The following is a 22,282-nucleotide window of genomic DNA, read 5'->3' as shown; positions in this document are numbered from 1 at the left end:
TACTTCTTTATGTGCCCATATTGATTCACATGGCTATGGAATGTTAAGAAGTATGTAACCTGATGGTGGGATCCCAGCTGGACATGGCAGGAAGATCTTTACCGTATGGTTGTAGTAACATGTAAGAACCACACCATGTGTGTTTAGGTGTCAAGGTGGTCATAGAACACAAGCAGACCTGGCAGGATTCCTATGTTTCCCTAATTGAAGTCATCATACAATGCAGGGGATTTTTAGCTCACTCGTATACTTTTATAAAAAAATAAAAATAAATTTATACACCTAGACCATTTTACATTTAAGAAAGAAAAAAAAAAAAAATAGTTTGAAAACCGCCTCAAAAAAGTAGTTTGTCTAATGCATTTCACATTTACCTACTGATTCTCAGCCTACATCAGGTCGCAAGGTTTCCTACTGCAAATAAAACCAGGAAAATAAAGATAAAAAAACATTGCAAAGAGCAGTTAACCCCCAAAGGGATATGTCCCCATGACCATATTTTCATTCTAATTGCTGTCCATGTCCTGACCCTTACATCACTAGGACCAATAGTATTCAATTGGGCTGTATGACTGACAGTTTTTCACACGGACTGAATGTGCACCATGCATTAGTCTCTTCTGTATTCCAAATATGACCCATATATTCAAGTCTATGGGTATGCAAAAAATTTAATTGGATCCCATATGGATCCTCCGTATAGCAACCAATTTTTATGAACACATTGCAAGCATTAACATTGGAAATTGTATTTAGTCTTGTAAATGTTATTGAGTGATTAACTAAAAATGGATGCGGTATGGATGTTAAAGAAAAAAATATGAAAAAAAAAAATAATTTCTAGCTATAGGCTGCTTTTATACACATTAAAATAAATACAAATAAAAGGCTTTTTTGTAGACAAATCTAAAAACACACTGATTTTTAGCATCTAAGTCAGTGGTGGATTTCTTAAAATGTAGTGTGTATTCTTTCTGGAATTTCTCTCTTATTCACACTGCATTTCCGCAGTGCGTTCAGCGGTCCTGCCTGAAAAAGGGGATTCAGATGAACCTCAGACAGACAGGGCAGGTCATAGATGGAAACGACACAAAAGTTCAAGTGAACTCTGTTTCTTAATGGAAGGGTCTGTCTTTTCAGACAGACACAAAAAAGTGGTCTGCTAGCTTTCGGTGCCTGTCTAAAAACATGGACACCTTCAGAAGAAAAAAAAAAATGCACTGTTCGTGTCACTGCAGTCCATAATATGGCTCCCCCTCAGTGATCCAGCTGAATCACTTTTTTAGGTGGAAAGCTGGAGGTAACACATGCACTGCAGAAACACAATGAACAGGGCCCAAGACTTCTCTATAGAGCTTTAAAAACGCCAAAAATCATGATTAAAATGCCTCAAGATGACAAGATCAAATGCCATCAAAACACCACCTAAGAAAGCAGGATTGCTGCCAATTATCCAGCCATTACTTATGTATAGTAATTAAATGATTCATCTAATTAGAATCTATCAAGGTTCATTGATTTTCAAACCATAGAGATAATGATCTTGATTCATTTTAATCCCAAAGTTAACAATTTCTACCCTTAATAAGGTTTTAGTATAGTGACAGTGTTCATGGTAAAGTTCTTCCCTTCCTCCACAATGAACGCACACATTTTAAAAGAACATACATGTTCTAAATAAATAAAAAAGGTCCATATTGATGATAGATCCATCAATGTCAGATTGGTTTGGAGTCTGTCACGGATTGGTGCTGAAGTTGGAAATACACAGTAAACTACATATCAGCTCCCACTGACTACATGATCGGCACTGTGTTCACTGTGTACTTTCAGCAACAGGTATCAGCTGATACATGGTGCAGGCTGTTATGATATTGACGGTCTATCCTTAAGAGTGCTTTCACATTGTGTTCTGTGTCCCCGTCGGGGCATACGTCCTAAAATTCCCCGCGAAGCAAAGTCTGGATGTAAGCTCTGACAGGGCCATAGACCGCAATGGTGACGGCAGAGCGAACGTGAGCTCTGCCGTGCATTTTTTTCAGGAGTGTACACCCACAGGAGGCGGACACGCAAACATTCTGCTGCGTCTGAGTGTCTACTTCCTGTGGGTGTACACTCCTGAAAAAAATGCACGGCAGAGCTCACGTTCACTCTGCCGTCACCATTGCTATGGCCCCCGTCACAGCATACGTCCGGACCCCGTTTTGCGGGAATTTTAGGACGCATGTCCCGAAAAATGTGAAAGGACCCTAAGGGTTTGCATAGGCTGCTGACATATCACAGACAAGCTTTGCCTCTGTGGAACTGAGCATTTTGAAATACATCCAAGATTTGTTCCTTTGTCTACCGAGATGTATGGCCCAGCTTAAAGTGAAGGTTCACAATTTATCAACTGGTTGAGTTCAGTATCAGAAAAAGTCCACTTCAGCCCCTATGATGATCTAGTAACAAATTAATCAGCAGAATTTTGAAACAATTATGATGAATAACAAAATGGGACATTTACCAGATCTAAAATACAGGAACATAGATATGAAGTGGAAATAAGGCTGTAATAGCTTCCTGGATGATATTCTAGAAATATTAGATTATGCTGAGCTTTACTAGGTATAAAAAAAGCTCCAGTCAGCCACATGGCCCAAGTTCAGGTTGACAAGTAGTAAACTAGTGGACCACTATTTAATAGGCGAGAGGCATATAAAAAAAAAAAAAAAGGATCATCAAGCTGCATACTTAGTATTAGTAATTTATCCATCATGCAGGGTATTTATCAGCACATGGTACCAAAGGCCGGTCCATTATATGTATAATAAAGGATATGTGAAGAATCTGCAAAATGTTTCAGGATTTACTACATACAAAATGTCTGTACAGTAGATAATTACTTGTTACAGTTAGATTTCAGTAACTAGTTACTTAGTGCATGAAAGTAATGGCAGTTTTTGCCTGGTTGTAGCTGGTGAAAAGGAACCACATCGACCCTACACAGGATTTGGTCCCCTTCAACCAGCCGCAACTGAGCATATACCAATCTGGATCAACATAAGAGCGAGACCACAGCTTGGTGGATTGTGCATTTGTTTTGAACACATTAAATAAACTCTACAGTGTCTTGTGGCGGAAAAAAAACAGCAATTCCTCACTTTTGTGTATGTATGTGGGGAGGAGTGTTGATTTGACAGTGGTCATGCCGGCGCCATGATATTTTAAGACCATAGTCATGATAGATCACAACTTAAAAAGGAGTGTAAGCACAGAACAACTGTTCAAACAAAGAACAGGCATTTGGTGCATTAACTACACCTTCCCACCTGCTTGGCTTCCAGCTGTCGCCACCCTTCTCCGGCCCCATGAAGCCAGAGTTGTCAATCAAAGAAGAGGGGGGAGGTGGAAATAAAAGTGAAATCAGGCAGGTGGGAAGGTGTAATTAAATGATTGGCCCCGACGAGATGCATTGAGCGCCTGTATTGGTTTGAACAGTCAGTCTCTGAGTCCTTTAAATCATGTGCAACTATGTCTGTATAAAGGTAGGAACTGCACATTATGTGGCACAGAAAAGTGTTTAGAACACGATTTATAATTAAGTACTCATGTCCATTATTCACGCTACAATAGGTATAGGAGTAGATGGAAACGTTTCAGATGTGAACACCCATCATCAGGTGTGTAGCAGTGGATCATTGAACATGTAGTATAGGAGTAACATGGTTTAGGATTGGCTTCCTAAGGGGGAAACCAGGAAACACTCCTGCATATCTCACATGCAGCATGTCATGAGCAATTAATAATAAATCACGTTTGAATCATTTTTCTGTGCCATTCGGAGGGCAAAGTTTCTCCATTTATCTGCTACATGTTGATGGGAGCGATGTGGTCAGCTCTATAGGAACTTCACCCACCCAACAACCTACAGGAAGTGCTGCCTACCCTGTTTCTTGACTTGATCCTTTTTCTACACCGCAACTCTAAAATGGTCAAGAGTCACTACCTCACAAGACGTACTAATTTTTAGATGCACAATTTAAACTATTTTACAGCATTTTAAAAACATACCCCTTACTGCCTAAAATGTTACTGTACTATTCAACTTTTAATGGATAGAGACAGAAACATCTTTAAGAACGGGGAAAGCAGCACATCTAGATGGAAGCAGAAAAGTGAAAATTGTCATTTATGACTTGACAAGAGGCAGGTGTCTCAGTGGTTCACGCTCGAGTGAACCTTCCGAGCAAGGAAAGCACCACATTTTGTGATTGTTAAAGAAAATGCTTTCCTAATAGTTGCACCACAACCTTTTACTGAAAAATAAAATTGCTGCTGAGGGACATGTTTGCTGCAGAACAAACGGTTGTGGGAAGCGAAAGGCCTATATGCACAATGGCAGAGTTTTACTTTCAAACGATGTAAAATATTGGAATAAGTAAAGGGGTGAATAGAGCCCATGTGCATTTATACAACCTGAAGATTGTGCTGCATATTTGTCTTTTCTTCTCAAACCAGCTAATTATAGCTACATGAAGACTGCCATTTTCTTCTCACAGTGTATGTGCCTCAACAAGAGGTGTTCTGAGTGCAGCACGGGGGAAGACCTTATATCAAATCCCACCAAGGACAACATCTGCAAGGCGTTTGTATGGGTTTCTTCCCATACTTCAAAGACATACTGATAGGGAATTTAGAATGTGAGCCCCAATGGGGACAGTGATGATAATGTCAGTAAAGTGCAGCAGAATAGGTTGGCACAATATAACCAAACATAAAATCAGTGTAATCAGAAAAAAAGAAACACATTGTTTAAGTCAGGGATTTGTTAAATGTATTTATAAACAAAGATAATCAGGAATCTTGCAATGTTCACACTATCCACCAAGTGTAATATTAGACTGAAATTCCCATTCTCTTCAGTCGCCATACGGACATAAGCAGCAATACACTAGCTCGGAGTTGTAGTGAAGCTTTTTTGTGAGCATGCATGATCTAAGGATCTGAGGAGAAGGAATTATGAAGAGGAAGGTGTGAGCTTCAAAATTACTTATTGCAAATGATACATCCCGAGTTATCTACTGTATTTGTCAATGTAATAATAACGTGACTGCTGAAGACTCTTCAGAATAGAACATTTTTCATTTCATAATGAGAATTGAAGATTTCATTTGTTTCTCCTTTTTTAACATAGCGAGATGGAAAATAGAAAAAAAAAATCTAAACATTTAGCATACTATAATAAATAGGTAATTTTCTAATTAGAGACAAAGAAGTTGTCCACTACTTTTTTATTGATGTCCTCCTATCCATAGGATAGGGCATTGATGTCTGATCGTCCGGGGTCCCACACCTGGCACACCCCCGCCGATCACCTGTTATCATTTCCAGCGGCTGGAAGTACTTACTTGCGGAGCTGGCTGTCTAGCTGTAGGGGCCGCCGCGGGGTACTGCACATCCACCTCCTATTCAATTCAATGGAGGCGGAAGTGTAGTACCCTGCAGCGGCCACTACAGTTAGACAGCCAAACACCGCAAGTAAGTACTTCCGGCCTCCGCCAGCACCGATAACAGCTGATCGGCAGGGGTACTGGGTGCAGGACCCTGGCCAATCAAACACTGATGCCTTATCCTACGGATAGGGCATCAATGAAAAAAGTATTGGACAACTTCTTTAAGGATACATTGTCTAGCTCTGGATGCAACTAAACCAAAACCACTGTATGAGAACAAGGTCCAACTGGTTTGTGAACATTGTAAAGAACTAAGGCCCATATTCATCAAGACCAGCGATTTTCTCACTGGTCTTAATAAGAGGGCATCGTGGAGTCAGATGCTACTCATGAATGAAGAGGTGCACGCCTCTTCGTGAATCTAGAGTGGCTATGCCACAGCTCATCATGAATTAGACTGGCTGTGGTGTCACGACCCTGCTACACCCATTTCAGCTAAACTGGTAGAAAAAGTCATGAAAACAATAGCTGCAAAGTTTTGGCACAACTTTTACATAATTTTGCAACTTTTTAGCGGAAAAGCTTTGATGAATTGGGACCTAAAAATTCCAAACTCGCACCGGACAGTTGCCCTCCCCCCAAAAAAACACAATATAGCACATTAAGATGCTTACAAGTGTTAAAAACAAATTGCAAAGGAAATATTTATTAAAGATTGTTACACAAAATACTTTCTTAACACAAGCATACACAGGAAATTGTAAAGTATGTTAATGTCTTAAGTTCATGAATATTAACTTGTTTTGGCGTGTATTTGAGGGCTAAGTGGCCCATTTATGTTTTCGGTAAATGGGTTATATCTTCACATTTCCCTCGAAAGTTAAACAGAAAGGTGAAAAATATAAATACTTTCTAATATCTCACGCTTATTACTGACATATTTATTAAGACTCCAAGCAGAATATTTAGAACTGGGAATAAAAATGAGACAAGAGAAAAAAAAAAAAAAAGACGAGGTTTGCCTGGTTATAAAGAGGCAAACTTATTATGCTGTTTTTTTAAATTATTAAGACCAGCAATATTTTTCATAACTCTGTTCTAAAGGTGTAAATAGCAAAAATTTCTGTTTAAAAAAAAAAAAAAAAAAAAAGATACAAAACCAAGAACAATATAACAGTAGTAATGATGATCGGGATAGTTTTTAGAAAGTGGTTTTCACCTCAGGTAGAGCTGGTGAGATCAAGGTAATGTGCAAAGTGTTTGTCGTTGGCACAGTATAGCAAGTGGTATTTCACAATAACTTGTAGGTATGATGCAATACTAGGTCAGAGGTACAGATAAAAAAAATAAAGGGAGAATATGAAGGTCTGCACTGGAATGCAATTAAAAAAATATATATATATATTGCTCTGCCTCCATAGATGAATGGAATGCACCTAATCGAACAGGAAGGAAATATTTACGATGCTTTTGGTTATTCTGATTACTAAAAACCTGTCATATGGCACCCTCAACACTATTTGGGGGAACATGCCACAGAATTGCATAATCAGAGTTACAACTGCTCCTTTTGGTGATCTGACACAAACCCATGTATAGCAGGATAGATAATCCACATTGTGAATAATAAGATGCTGCAGCACCAAAGTCCGGGAACTCTCATGTTACTTATCTCCAACTTAACATAAAACAGGTAGGTGCGTCCAGATTTATAGAAGAAAGGTGTTTCAGAAATGCTCAACCCGCTCCATTCAGTGCATTCATCAGAGGATATACCTAGATGAGGCAGGAAAAAAAAAAAAAAAAAAGAACATTGGACAATTTATAAAAACCCAATTTTCCCTACATTACCATTACACAATTGCTAATAATCAGATTTAGGCTGGCGACCAGAGAACAAATTAGTAGCTTGTAACTGATTATTTTATTCTTCAAATGAACTTATCCTAAAAGCAACCGGTTACGTGAATTAACACTATTAACCTGAAGATTATGGAGTTAATCTGCAGGTCAATAGTGTTCTGAACCTGTCCGGTGCCTGCACCCGGAGCCTCAATGCTTGGAGAAATTAACTTTATTCCTCCCGGCAGGATTCGGCATTTTGTCAGCCCTAACGCTGAGCCTGCTGTCAGTCAGTGCCGGGGGCACGATTACAACCGTTGCTCTCTATACACAGAGCGGTAACTGAAACCGTGCCGGCGCCACGCCTATGACTGAAAGCCGAACGCTGCTGGGATGAATAAAGTTCATTTCTCCAAGAAACAAGGCTGTCTGTGCAGGCGCCAGGCAGCTATTAACCCCATATCAGCAGATTAAAAGCATTTGTTTTCAAGTGACAGGTTCTCTTTAATGAAAACCGTCTGGCAAACATCTGTTATCACAGGGGAAGATGTGGGCATTAACTCCTTCATCCCAAGCCATTTTACGATTTTTTGTTTTTTCCTCCCATTCTACCAATAGCCATAACATTATTTTTCCGTCAATATAGCAGTATGAGGGCTTGTGTTTTGTGGGACAAGTTGTACTTTTGAATAACACCATTGATTTCACCATATAGTGTACTCTAAGGGCAAGTGCACACACGTTGTGTTGATAACTTTTCTCTGGCAGGAGATTAGCTGCGTCAAAAACACGCGTATTTTTGACCACCCATTACTTCCTATGGGTGAAAAACGCAGCAAAATACGCGACAAAATAAGCAGCAAACAAAAAAGCAACATGTGGGAACAGTGAATTCTGGTTTCTCATACACTTTGCTGGTACTGCCAGGCGCAGCTGAAAATTTACATAAAAATCTGCTGCAAAATACGCAGTAAAACACGATGTGTTTACCCTAAAACAGGAAAAAAAATTATTCCCTAATGCGGTTAAATTGTGAAAAAAGTGCAATTCCACAATTGTTTTTTGTGTTTTTGATACTACCCAAAAATTACCTATATGGTAAAACTGACCTGCCAATATGATTCTCCAGGTCAGTGCGAGTATGAAGATAAAAAACATGTATAGGTTTTTTTTTTACTTAGGCAGTGAAAAAAAAAAAAAAACCTTCGGAAATTTGTATGATTTTTTTATATACTTTTGTCGCCATAATCCGAGATGTGTAGAGTTTTCATTCTTCGGGATATGGGGCTGTGCGAGGGCTTATTTTCACAAACACCATTTTGGGGTACATACGATGTTTTGATTTCCTGTTACTGAAATTTTGCAGCGGCCAAAAAAACCTGTAATTCTGGTGTTTAGATTTATTTTATCATTACGTCGTTTACCAATTGTATTAATTTATTTTATATTTTGACAAATCGGACATTTCTGAACGCAGCAATACCAAATATGTGTTTTTTTGTTGTTTTAATTTTTAATGGGGTGTGATTTGAAAGTGTTTTTTTTTCTTTTTATATTTTTAGAAACTTTTTTTTTTTTTTTCACTTTTTACTGCATTTGTTAGTTACTTTAGGGGACCTTGAAGCTGCGATCGTTAGATTGATTGTGTTATACGTGGCAGCTCTTCAGCAATGCTATGTATAGGAGAAATCACAATCTCCTTTGAACACTGGCCACGGGCTGGCATTCACAGGAGGATCATAATTACAGCCACAGGGGTGATCAGCAGACCCCCCGGCTGTCATGCCAACCCATCAGTACCCGCGCGATCACAAACGCTCCGATGGGAGCTTGGAATGATGCGTGCCCCTGTCGATGTACGCGTTAATCTCTTGACAGTGGGATTTAACAGGTTAACAGCTGCGGGCATAGCACAGCTCCAACTGTTAGAGGCACATGTTGGCTGATTAAATCAGTCATAATGTCTGGGCTCAAAGGCTGGGACACAATATATGACGTGACGCTTGATTGTGCCGTTTTTAAATATAAGAAATCTGCCTCCATTACGGGTTAAGGTTTATAGACACCTTCTTTGTGTATGATGAACAGGGGGGCAGATTCAAGCACAAACTAAGAATCCGGGGGGTTTGATACACGTTTAATGGTCCTGCCTGGGCTCCCTGCCATGTCTATGATTATTACTTTTACTATGGATTAATACAAAAATACATTTTTTATGAGAGTGATGGAATGAGTAGTCATAATTACTGCATGTTAGCTTATTCATTAACACTGGTGCTTGGCTAGTTATAGAAAAGACAAAAAAAAAAAAGTCAGATGGACTAGGATTTGGGAAATTCATTAATAAGAACCTATTAATGAATTTGGTGCATGATCAGGTTGCCCATGCATTGCAATCTGAAGCCTACACCAACTATAAGGTCACAAAAGATTTCTACAAAAATTAATCCTTTAGAAAATGCAGAAGACTACAAATGGTGATTAAAGAAGAACCACAAAGCGGATTTCTTCACCAAAGGTGTCAATGTAATCAGTATTACAGCACCAATACAGACAGGTCTTTACTTTACAAAATTTTGCTAACAAATTTTCTTTAACTAGGTCTATCTGTGATTAGCTAAAAATGGCTAATATCCATTATTTAGCAGACAGCAGATCCTATTAATTTACAGGACAATTCCAAGTGAGGAAACATGGATTGGCCAGGGTGGACTCATTTATCAAAAAAAATTCTATATTCAGTGAAGACAAACTTTCTCATTACTGAGATAGGAGATGACAGTCCCTGTGGATACAATTCTATGTAGATAGAAGGTAGAGGAAGGAAGACCTGTCTGTAGCACCTCCCTCCTCCAGTATACATAGAACAGTATCCGCAGCAATAAAATAAGAGACAACGGTTACTCTTTAAGGGATGGTCCGAAGGCAAAGCATTCTTCTCCCAATTCCCAATCTATTTAGTTCTGGCTGTGTCCCTGAGCGCAGCATCCAGTCTGTTTGTATAGATGACTAGTAATAAGCCGGGAACAGTGCGGTGTCACTATAACCCGCAGGGACCAGTGATTTCACCTGCGGGGGCGGCACTGGTCTCCTGCACACCGGGTATAGTGACACCACTAAGCTGCCGACTTATCACTAGTCATCTATACAGATTGGGCGGTGAGCTCATCACACAGGGCGCTGGGGTAGACAGCGCATGGGGGAGACACTCAGGGACAGAAATGCCCCTCAAACGGGCATCACTGATGACTCTTCATTTCAGGGAGGGGGCACCAGCTGTGACAGTGACCACAGACTCTGCCCCCTGATGATTCTTTGTTTCAGTATCCCAGCATGCACTGGTGATGCTCAAATGAATCGTCATCAGACCAGAAATAGGGTGGGGGGGGGGTGGAATACAAAAGCAGTGTAGTTAGGAAACAATAGGGAATTTTTAAGGAAGTATATTAGAAAATAGCTCAAAATTATGAAACTAAATAGATAAGTTAGGAGAAAAATGATTTGCTTTCGGGACACCCCTTTAATGGTCACTTTAGTAAGACGGAGAAAACATATGCACCACACAATCAAAGCAACTGGTTTAGTTCTATTTACACAGTGTTATAAAGAAAAGTGGTGACCAACCATTCTCTCCTGTTATGCCTGCACGTCTGCCAGCTCCGGAGGCATGGGAGACTTAGGGTGTTTGCTTTCAAAATGCTGCTTAAACGTTTTGGGGTCTGGCATCTGTGTCTAAAATAAGAAGAAAAAGCCCATCTGAACATTAAGCACGGAGAATTTGTTACACTTAATAGAAAGCTAGGAGCACACGACTGTGCCCAATGTTAGGTGCATACGCTTAGTATCTGCCCGACAGAAGCTACAGTTAGCGTTCGTCCACCCACTGTAAAAAAATAAAATATAACATACAATGCATGGAATAATTTCTTTGCAGTAGTCCACTGTATAAAAACGTGCACTTTCATATACAGTTAAACAATATGCAGATGCATGACTACCAGATGGAGGACGAAAGGACACACTACTTTCCTCAGTCTGCTGAATAAGGGGCTATGAGACCGTGACAGTATAAGTCAGGAAAAGCTCCAGATATATAGTGTAGGCTAAAAGAACTGACAAAGTATGCACCGAGCCCAACTCACAAGACAAAGATAAAATATTTAAGGCTCTGTTCATAATTCTGTTTCTCCGCTCAATTCTAAGATCAAAGAAAATGTTTCTATGCAGAGGACAGATCTATTACGTAACAGACGGGCCACACTGACGAGAATGAGATCTGCTTCGTTTCTGTTATGATGTCCATTATGTCACCTGACAAAGCTGCAGCATATGGAACATGTACCCCAAAATAACAACAATAAAAAAACAAACCTTGATAGAGTTTCCTAAGGAAATGCCACCATTGTATTGGTGATGGAACACCGCATGAACATGATCCACCTATAGGACTGTTTCTCACAACAGTATTTGCAGAGATAATTTACTTATTGCTTTAAAGAGGTGGTCCACTACATTGTATAATGCCCGCATCGATTCACACCTTTTAAATAAGTATTTTTGTACCATATGTGCCTGGGTCATGTGAAGCAGACTGAGCGAGCAGCGATAGCGCCGCCAACAGGCGCATATGGAAGCAGAAGGTATTTGCAAAAATACTTAGTTAAAAGGTGTGAATCGATGGGGGCATTATACAATGTAGTGGACCACCTCTTTAAATATGATTCATGTGCAAGTCATTGGAATGTGAAGCTTTGCTGCCCTGAAAGGGTTAACTTCTAGAGTGTAAGCTCTAATGACCCCTCTCCTCCAGTATTGGCCACATTATCCTAAGGTATGCCCGTCCATGTCTTATGAGACAAGAGGCCAAACCAGGACCTGTATCTTCTGTTCCCACAAGCATGTCTTCTCCCCACCTGCCCTCTTACCCTGCACACAGGACATGTGAAGACCAGGGCTGCCTTGGCTGCAGCTTTCTGGTCACTGCCATGTTTCTTCTTCTCAGCCTGCTTCTTGGCATTCTTCTGCTGAGACTGGATCTTCTGCTGCCCACGAGCCATTGTACCAGACCTGAGAAGACACAACAGACACGTTACACAGCACTCCGCAATGCTGGAGGCCGATGCCAGCTCTGCACAGGGGGCATGCTGGGCCGCACAGGGGGCATGCTGGGCCGCACAGGGGGCATGCTGGGCCGCACTGGGGGCATGCTGGGCCGCACTGGGGGCATGCTGGGCCGCACTGGGGGCATGCTGGGCCGCAGGCAGTGACCAGCACTCTTATGGAAGCCGTAGTCTTCCAGGATGGTTTCCAATCCCTTCACAGAGCATGGAGAGGTGAGCACACCTGTGAGAGGCGATGCGTCCTCATGGCAGCCGTGGTGCTCGGGGTCAGGGTGCACAGAGCCATATGGGGGCGCACATTCGCAGTACAGAGTCCCCGTATACGGTACACACCGGGGATTGCCACCCCCGGTACCACAGAGCGTTACCCATTCTCCCGTGTACCGGGCTGGAGCTGCACGGAGCCCTGCCCCCCCTCACTCCCGAGTCGCTTTTTGGCCCACATACCGCTCCTCTCCTTCCAGACACCACCAAAGCCCCTCAGCGTCTTTTCTGTCACGACAGAGCAGTCACGCGGTGTCGCGACACCCAGGCGGCGCTCACATCCGCCTTTTTCCGGCTCCTTCCAGTTTCTCCTCTACGCCACTTCCTACCCAGAGCTAGCCTGTACCGTTGCCAGGCAACGAGCACCAAAGCGAGCTGCACACGTGACTTAAAGGCCCGCGGCTCACTGTAGCCTGGTGCACAGACAGGAAGTGCCGGGGAGGGTGTCCCCTTGTAGAGCCCACAGAAACCGCTGTTCTAGTGTGTGGGTTCCGGCCATGAGAAGTGCACACATTACCAGAGGGGCAGAGAAGCACTGAGCCCAGGACTGGCCAGACACAGGGCTGCGCATTGCTAGTCACTCACATGCGCCTTTCTCTCATTAGTATCTACATGCCCTACAAAGTGCAGGCTAGTTTAGATATGTGGAACACGTTTTGGTACATTTCTATATTGTTTTGCATTAATACATGGCACATAAAGTTACTTAAAATGGACCTGGCACCCGAAGTATATATTTATTAAATGTATCGCTTCGATCTGATGGATCTGGTGTACTTACTTTGAAAGATCCATGGGAGAATGATAATCCTTTTTGAAAGTTAGATTTTTCCTGAGCGTTTCTGCATCTCCCTGGCAGAAAAAACGCATGCGGATTGTACATGCAGATTGTACATGCGTTTTCCTGCCAGGGACAAGCGGAAATGAAGCGCTCTTCACATGCATTTCCGCATGCGGGTTGTCAAGCGCTTTCCAAGTGATTTTAGCATCACTTGGAAAGTGCTTGTCAACTTGCATGGATTTATATACTGTGACCGAAAGAATGGTAAAAAATAAATATTATGCTTACCTTCTGATGGCCCCCGGGGTCCTTGTCTTGGCTTGCCGGCAGCTCGCGGTAGCTTAAAGGACCTGCCGACTTCAGCGGTCGCGTGACCCGTCACATGACTAAATGACGTCACCGCAGGTCCTTTAATCTACCGCGAGCTGCCAGCAAGCCGAGACCAGGACACCGGGGGCCATCAGAAGGTAAGTATATATTTATTATTTTATTCTTTTCACAGTTTCTATGGTACCCTGGTCCGGAGGATAGTCTCGTCTCCTCCAAACCCGGGTACCATCCGCACATTGAAACACATGGAATCCACATGTACAGATCCAGTGATGCGGATTACAAGCGTTCCAATGCAAGTCAATGGCGACGAAAATGCCGCGTTTATGCAAAATAATTGGTAGTGCTGCGTTTTTTTCCCGCAATGATAATCCGCAGCGGAAATTTCCGCAGCATGTGCACAGCACATGCGGATTATCATTGGGGAACATGGCAGACCTTCTACCATGCATTTTTTAAGCATTTCTGCAGCAGAATTGCCGCTGCGGAAATGCTTAAAAAACGCATAGTGGGCAAACAGACTTAGTGTTTTAGGAGTCGATGTTTTATGGGACTCATAATACATTTTATTTTAGAATTATACAGCCATTGAGATGTGTATTTTTAATGTAAGTACACCAGCATTGTCAGGTGTAAGAGATCAGTTTAATACTGGATGCAGTTACTACTGTGATATCTTTTACTTCTTTGAAGGGGACCTGTCAAGAGATTGCTGCTGCCCGAACAACTGGTAACATGAACCCAACACTGCCATCGTTGCCATATATGTTTTACTTCAAAAAGCTGCAGAGCCTGGCACTTTAACCCCCTCACATGCTAGTCAGTAGTGACAGCAGTACAAGAGTGGTATTGCTCACTCTGTAAGCCTATTGGCACCCCTGCAGCGTGATCGCAGGGTGCCGATGGGTTTCTAGGGCTACCAGAGGCCTAACAATTACTTCCATGTCTGCCATGTGCCTCAGCAACCAGATTCTGCTGGAGAGGAGGTCTGATGGGCTGTCAGTCAAACACTGATAGGAGCAAGGAGTTTGTATGTTCTCCCCGTGTTTGCGTGGGTTTCCTCCAGGTTCTCCAGTTTTCTTCCACACTCCAAAGACATACTGATCTGTGAAATTAATGGTGCTATATAAGGAAGTAAAATAAATATAATGTATTATCAATGGATCGCAGGTTCAAGTCCACTTGTGGGACTAGTAAACATTGGAAAAAAAAAAAAAACATTTAAGTGTGAAAAAAAAATAAATCACGGTTTAAATCACAAAAAAATGGTTTATCCGCGACTTCCCCAACTTCCGGCAAATATTACACATATTGATATTGTTCTTTCCTAATGACCTTTTCTATAAAAACCCAATTATTTTCCATTCTGTTAGGTGAATGCTGTTAAAAATAAAAAGGATGAAAAAAATATGCCATAATTGTGGTTTTTGTTCATCTCCGCTGTAAAAAAAAAAAAAAAAAAAAAAGTGATCAAAAAGTCATATATAACCCAAAGCTGTACTAATCAAAAGAACAGCTCATTACACAAAAAATAAACCCTCATACAGCTCTGTAAACAGAAAAATGAAAAAACAGCATTCTTGCATTATGAAAACCAAAAAGGTGATTTTTCTTGTAGTAAAGAAAGTAGTAAAACATAAAAGGTATAAACTGGTTATCACCATAATTGTATTGACCTGCAGAATAAAGGCACGGTGAACTCTAAAAAAAAAATAAATTAAAAAAATGATTCTAGCTTTATTGTTTTTTGATCATGCCTACTAGTATAAAAAAAAAGTTATCAGAATATGGTGACCACAAAAAAATTATATATTTCTTAAAGTACTTCGTTGTGCTAAAACAAAAAAAAATGTAAATTTGGTATTGTCATCGTGCCGACCTGCAGTTTAAAGAGGATAGTACAAGTATATCTGATGGTGACTCTTGTTTAAAAAAATATATATGTATATAGAATTGCTGTTTTATTGTTCGTTTTGCCTCCCAAATAGTGTCATAAAAAGTAATCTGTAAGTCATGTATCACAAAATGGCACCGATGAAAATTACATCTTGTTTTGCCTAAAAAAATAGCCCTCATTTACTCTAATGGAGGATTGGGAAACTTGTGACTCTTATGGCGACCCAAAAACATTTTTTTTTAAAGTGTATTAATTGTACAAAAAAATATATATAAATTTGGTATTGCCATAATCATCCTAACTCACACAATAAAGTTAAACACTTTATTTCCAGCATGATGAATAGCAGAAAATTCAAAATGGATAAAAACGGGCAGAATTGGTTTTAAATAAGGTTAATAAAAGTTATGTTAAGTTATATGTAGCGCAAAATGATGCCACTGACAAACACCACATCCTGAAAAAAAATCTTTCATAACTGTCGCTGAAGATATAAAAAAGTGAACCATCACAATAGAATCAGTCTGTCCTTACATGGTGGTGAAATACTGAGAATATGGTTCTGTGGACAGTCATGGGCGAGTGACCACCGTATTGGAGGCAAATCATGCATACTGCAATCTTTTTCCTTGGACGATGTTTTGACAGGTCGCACTCTGACCGAAACTACGGTCTTCTGCTCAAGCCCTATGGGAGGTTTCTGTATAGCAGATAGCACAATGTGACCCAATTGTGAATATCACACCCATGAAAGCATTCATCTGAGTGTGCGGAGCATTCTGAATGCATGAGGTTTCCAGAAATTAGTCTGTAATGTTACAGAGTGAAATTTTTTTATCCCATAGACATGTTATTTCAGCGCCCAATATGTGACACTGTAAAAGGACAATTGTTGAGGTTGTAAAAATGAAAACCCTACAAAAAAAAACACCAAGATTTGATCCCAATTTGGAAACCACAAACCTCAAGGCATTTAATAAGGGTTGTAGTGATCAACATGTAAAGCACATGGATGATATCTATGTGCCATCCGTATTTAACATTGCAAACAGGGCTGTGGAGTCGGTAAGCCAAATCTTCGACTCAGACGCCTCAATTTCCATGACACCGACTCCAACTCCGACTCCCTCATACATGGCTCATGTTTAAGTGATAAATTTATGGTAGGACACATTTCTCTCAGCTAAAAGTCTAGACCCTTAGATCAGGAATAGGACAGACATTTATAGGACATTTCATAACTTTCCCAAATTCTTATGAAAAAATATTCCCCACAAACTGCATTAAACTACTGTACCCAATTTATTAAACCAGGGGAGGAGTCCTGAGGAGATAATTTGCATATTCCCACTGCATTTTGGGGTAAGTGAAGAGTCTCCGCGAGCTCAAAGAACACTGGATTTTGGCTGTTGGAGCTGAAAAGAGGACATCGGTAAACCGCGCGCCTACAGGCGCGCGCATTTTGAAGCTTTTTTTTTAAGCTTTTTTCACTGTTTTCAGAACATTAACAATAAGAACATGGAAGAGTCCAGGAGCCATTTGGTGAGCTGCATATCCTGCTACATGTTCACAGACTTGCCAGTGGAAAAGCCAAACTTCACATGCCAGAAATGCAAGCTTGTGTCCCTGTTGGAGGAAAAGTTGCGAAATCTAGAAGAGAGGTTAACTACCTTGAAAATCATTAAGGAAGGTGAAGAGTTCTTAGACAGAGCAGAATTATCTCTTCATGATTCAGAAAGAGAAGAAATTCGAACTGCACCTGACGAAACAGAGGAATGGAAGCATGTGACCCACAGAAGCAGGAGGATCGAGAGGCAGTCAGCACCCATACTGCTCAGGAACCAGTACCAGGCTCTCACGCAGGAGAACCATGAAGAAATACAGCAAAATAAGACTTTGCCAGCAATGAATAACCTTGTAAGCCCTCAGAATCCTCCTGGATGGAGAAAGAAGAATGTTGTGAAGAAAAAACGGAGAGTGGTGGTCATGGGGGATTCCCTGTTAAGAGGAACAGAGGCCGCTATCTGCAGACCAGACATAACCTCAAGAGAAATGTGCTGTCTTCCAGGAGCAAAAATTAAAGATGTGTCTGACAGGATATCAAGACTCTTCAGACCTACAGATCACTACCCATTCCTGCTAATACATGTGGGGACAAATGACACCGCAAGAAAGGACCTGGAAACCATCTGCAGTGACTTTGAAGACTTAGGCAAGAAAGTGAAAGAATTGGGAGCGCAGGTGGTCTTCTCATCCATCCTCCCAGTGGATGGCCATGGAACAATGAGGTGGAATAAGATTCTACAGGTGAACAACTGGCTACGTCGATGGTGCCGTCAACAAGGATTTGGATTTCTGGATCACGGAATGAATTACCTATACGATGGACTACTTGCTAGAGATGGGGTGCACCTTACGAAGACTGGAAAACATGTATTTGGAAGTCGCCTTGCTACACTCATCAGAAGAGCTTTAAACTAGAACAATGTGGGAAGGGAAGCAAAAGGCCAGAAAAAGCCATACAGCTGACAAATACTATTGAGATCTCTGCTACTGGAAGTGGAAAAGAAGAACAAAGACAAAAAAATCTAAATAATAAAAATATGGGAGGAAGAGAAACCAATCACAAACTAAAATGTTTTTATACAAATGCACAAAGCATGGGCAACAAACAAGGAGAATTGGAACTACTAATGCAGGAAAAGGAATATGATGTCATTGGAATCACTGAAACTTGGTGGGACGATACACATGATTGGAATAAAAGGCTAAAAGGATACAACTTATTTGCAAGAAACAGACTTGATAAACGAGGAGGAGGTGTTGCATTGTATGTTAGAAAAGCGTATATCTGCACAGAGATTGAAGCTTCAGAGACTGGGAGTTCTGTGGAAACTGTTTGGGTAAGAATACAAGGAGAGAACAACGGAAAGGACACCATTGTAGGCATTTACTACAGGCCACCTGGGCAAGCTGAAGATATGGATGAACTCTTTATGTATCAAATGACCAAGTTCTCCAAAAAATATGACGTAGTGGTCATGGGAGATTTCAACTATCCAGACATTTGTTGGGAATCTCTCTCAAGTAAAACTAACAGGTCAAGCAAATTCTTATCCTCTCTTGCTGACAACTTTATCTTCTAAAAGGTAGGGGAGAAAACAAGGGGATCTGCTACTTTGGATCTAATTCTTATAAACAGGGAGGAAATGGTTGAGGAGGTAAAGGTGGCTGGGACCCTAGGAGGCAGCGATCATGCTATTATAGAATTTTGGATAACTAGAGGAGGAAGACATGTGAAGACTCAAACTTCAAGGTTAGATTTTAGAAAGGCAGATTTTAAGAGACTCAGAAAGAGAATAGGAGGGATCCAATGGCTGGATGTCCTTAAGGACAAAAATGTCCAGGAAGGATGGGAAATTTTTAAAAATGAGATTCTCAAAGCACAATCGTTAACAATCCCGAAAAGTAGGAAGAATGGGAAGCATTTAAGGAAACCAAGATGGATGAACACAGAACTTAAACACATGCTAAAAAGAAAGAAAGAAATGTTTATTAAATGGAAAGAGGGAGGCATATCTAAAGAAGATTATAATGCAGTCTGCAGATCCTGCAGGGCACGTATCAGGTTAGCTAAAGCCGACAATGAATTAAGGCTTGCAAGAGATGTCAAAAGCAATAAAAAAGGATTTTGGGGGTATGTCAAAAGTAAAAGAAAAGTCAAAGATGCTATAGGATTTTTACAGGATGAAAATGGAGAAATGGTAAGAGGATGTTGAGAAGGCCGAACTTTTTAATTCCTATTTTGCATCTGTTTTCTCTCAGAAAGAAAATGTAACATCAACTGATCTTCACTGTCCTTTTAAAGTAATAGAGGAATCCAAGTTATCAGTAAACAGAAAGATTGTGAGGGAATATTTAGCTAACATAAATGAGTTCAAGTCTCCAGGTCCAGATGAATTACACCCCAGAGTACTGAAGGAGATTGTAGAAGAAATTTTAGAACCACTCTCCATAATCTTTGAAAATTCTTGGAGAACAGGAGAAGTCCCAGAAGACTGGAGAAGAGCAAATGTTGTTCCTATCTTCAAAAAGGGGAAGAAGGTGGACCCAGGGAACTATAGGCCGGTGAGTCTGACTTCTATACCAGGAAAGATCTTTGAACAAATTATTAAACAACATGTATGTAAGTACATGGATAAGAATGAAGTGATTAACCAGAGTCAGCATGGGTTTGTAACTAACAAGTCATGTCAGACTAACTTAATTTCCTTCTATGACAGAATCACTGACTGGGTGGATCAGGGAAATGCTGTAGATATAGTATATCTTGACTTCAGCAAAGCATTTGACAAAGTATCTCACATCATCCTTATTGAAAAAATGACCAAGTATGCAATGGACCAGGCAACTGTTAGGTGGATTCATAACTGGCTTAGTGATCGGACTCAAAGGGTGGTTGTAAATGGCTTCACATCCAGCTGGATGAATGTCTCAAGTGGGGTACCACAGGGCTCCGTCCTGGGACCTGTATTGTTCAACATCTTTATCAATGATTTAGATGAAGGAATTGAGGGTAAACTGATTAAATTTGCTGATGACACAAAGCTAGGAGGGATAGCTAATACTAGAGAAGAGAGAGAGAGGATTCAAAAAGACCTAAATAAACTGGAGCAGTGGGCAGCAACCAACAGAATGGTTTTTAACAGGGAAAAATGCAAAGTACTACATCTGGGCAATAAAAATGAAAAAAGCATATACAGAATGGGAGGAATAGAGCTAAGCAACAGTACATGTGAAAAAGACTTAGGTATACTAATACATCATAGACTGAACATGAGTCAACAGTGTGATGCAGCAGCAAAAAAGGCAAATACAATTCTGGGATGTATTAACAGAAGCATACAGTCTAGATCACGTGAAGTCATTATCGGTCTTTACTCCTCTTTGGTCAGACCTCATCTGGAATACTGTGTACAGTTTTGGGCACCACATTTTAAAAAAGACATAGACAAACTGGAGCAAGTTCAGAGAAGAGCGACCAGAATGGTGACTGGTCTGCAAACCATGTCCTATGAGGAACGGTTGCAGGATTTGGGAATGTTTAGTTTGCAAAAAAGAAGACTGAGAGGAGACTTAATAGCTGTCTACAAATATGTCAAGGGCTGTCACATTGTAGAAGGATCATCTTTATTCTCATTTGCACAAGGAAAGACTAGAAGCAATGGGATGAAACTAAATGGGAGGAGACACAGATTAGATATTAGAAAAAACTTTTTGACAGTTAGGGTGATTAATGAGTGGAACAGGCTGCCACGAGAGGTGGTGAGTTCCCCTTCAATGGACGTCTTCAAACAGAGGCTGGACAGACATCTGTCTGAGATGATCTAGTGAATCCTGCTTTGAACAGGGGGTTGGACCAGATGACCCAGGAGGTCCCTTCCAACTCTACCATTCTATTCTATTCTATTCTATATATTTTAGGAGTTGGAGTCGGTCCATTTCATTCCGACTCCACAGCCCTGATTGCAAAGTATATGAAAAGCTTTGTAATTTATTTATCCATTTGTGAAAAACACATATAATCAGCTTAGCAGGGTTGATCCTACTGACAGATGCCTTTTAAAATTCTCTCTCAGTTTTTAGTGCCACTTTGGGACTTGAAGTACTGTACTTTTCAGACTATAAGATGCACTTTTTTTCCCCAAAAAAATTTGGAGGAACATGGGGGTGCGTCTTACAGTCAGAATGTAGCTTACCTGGCTCGCTGTGGGGGCAGCAGTGGTGGGGCGGGGTCGCAAGAGGCAGGGTTGCGGCTGGAGGAAGCCGGCAGCGGTCTCCAGCAAAATGGCGGCGCATGCGCAGATCGTGATCCCGGCTCATCATTGGGCAGAGATCTTAATCTGCACATGTGCAGCTGCCATTTTGCTGGAGATCGTCGGAGGTTAATCTGTGCATGTGCTGCCCCCCAGCACCATTTTGCTGTAAACGCCGGGAAATGAATGTGCACAAGTGCTGCCCATGACAAGGGTGGCGCTAGCACGAAATTTAGAAAAGATAGCTCATACAAATCGTGATGACAGAACCTGTCATCACAATTTGTATGAGTATGAGCCTCCTTTTTTAAATTCCACTGCAGGGCCAACTGTCAAAGTGGTGCTGCAGCTGTTGAAAAACTACAACTCCCATCATGCTTGGACAGGTTGGGATGATGGGGACTGTAGTTTGGCAACAGCTGCAGGGCCACACAGGTTGTGCAAAACTGCTGTCCGCATAGAAGAGTGTTGCACAACCTGCGGCCCTCCAGATGCAGATCTCCCCCATAACAGTGTCAGCGGACATGTTATTAAATATTTTACCACATTTTTTGCTTCAAAATGTTTTTTTCCTATTTTCCTCCTCTAAAACCTGGATGCGTCTTATGGTTCGGTACGTCTTATAATCCGAAAAATATGGTTATTCATATCTGATCACTGATATAATACACAAGGCAGTTTTACAGAGACACACAGCCTATTAGGCTCCACTGCTCATATTTCATCATTTTCTATACAGGTGCCTATAAGAGTAAGGAGGGTTTCCTGTGCATGGCAGCCACACCAATTACCATACA

The 22,282-nt window shown here is 41.0% G+C and overlaps 1 protein-coding gene across 1 annotated transcript; it reads right to left on the bottom strand.

Annotated features, from left to right (window-relative positions):
• Positions 1-6,114: 6,114 nt before the first annotated feature.
• Positions 6,115-13,051, bottom strand: LOC141218954 (zinc finger protein 706-like). The gene is made up of 4 exons (XM_073666001.1): positions 12,845-13,051; positions 12,203-12,344; positions 10,902-11,009; positions 6,115-7,211 (listed from the first exon to the last, which is right to left on the bottom strand). Exons 2-3 carry the CDS (start codon positions 12,332-12,334, stop codon positions 10,914-10,916), a joined length of 228 nt encoding a protein of 75 aa, XP_073522102.1. The 5' UTR covers positions 12,335-12,344; positions 12,845-13,051; the 3' UTR covers positions 6,115-7,211; positions 10,902-10,913.
• Between the last annotated feature and the right edge of the window lie 9,231 nt (positions 13,052-22,282).

This window comes from Phyllobates terribilis, unplaced genomic scaffold (assembly GCF_046119375.1).
Source record: "Phyllobates terribilis strain yellow unplaced genomic scaffold, ASM4611937v1 Scaffold_2__4_contigs__length_985480577, whole genome shotgun sequence".
In the NCBI taxonomy this organism is placed as follows: Eukaryota; Metazoa; Chordata; class Amphibia; order Anura; family Dendrobatidae; genus Phyllobates; species Phyllobates terribilis.
The sequence above is the reverse complement of the archived record's forward strand: the minus strand, read 5'-3'. Positions and strand labels throughout refer to the sequence as shown.

Excerpts from the sequence above, each read along its gene's own strand:
- LOC141218954 (XM_073666001.1), bottom strand. The coding sequence starts at position 12,334 with ATGGCTCGTGGGCAGCAGAAGATCCAGTCTCAGCAGAAGAATGCCAAG. Across the intron at positions 11,010-12,202 it reads TCACATGTCCTGTGTGCAGG|ACACAGATGCCAGACCCCAA; the intron begins GTAAGAGGGCAG and ends TTCTTATTTTAG.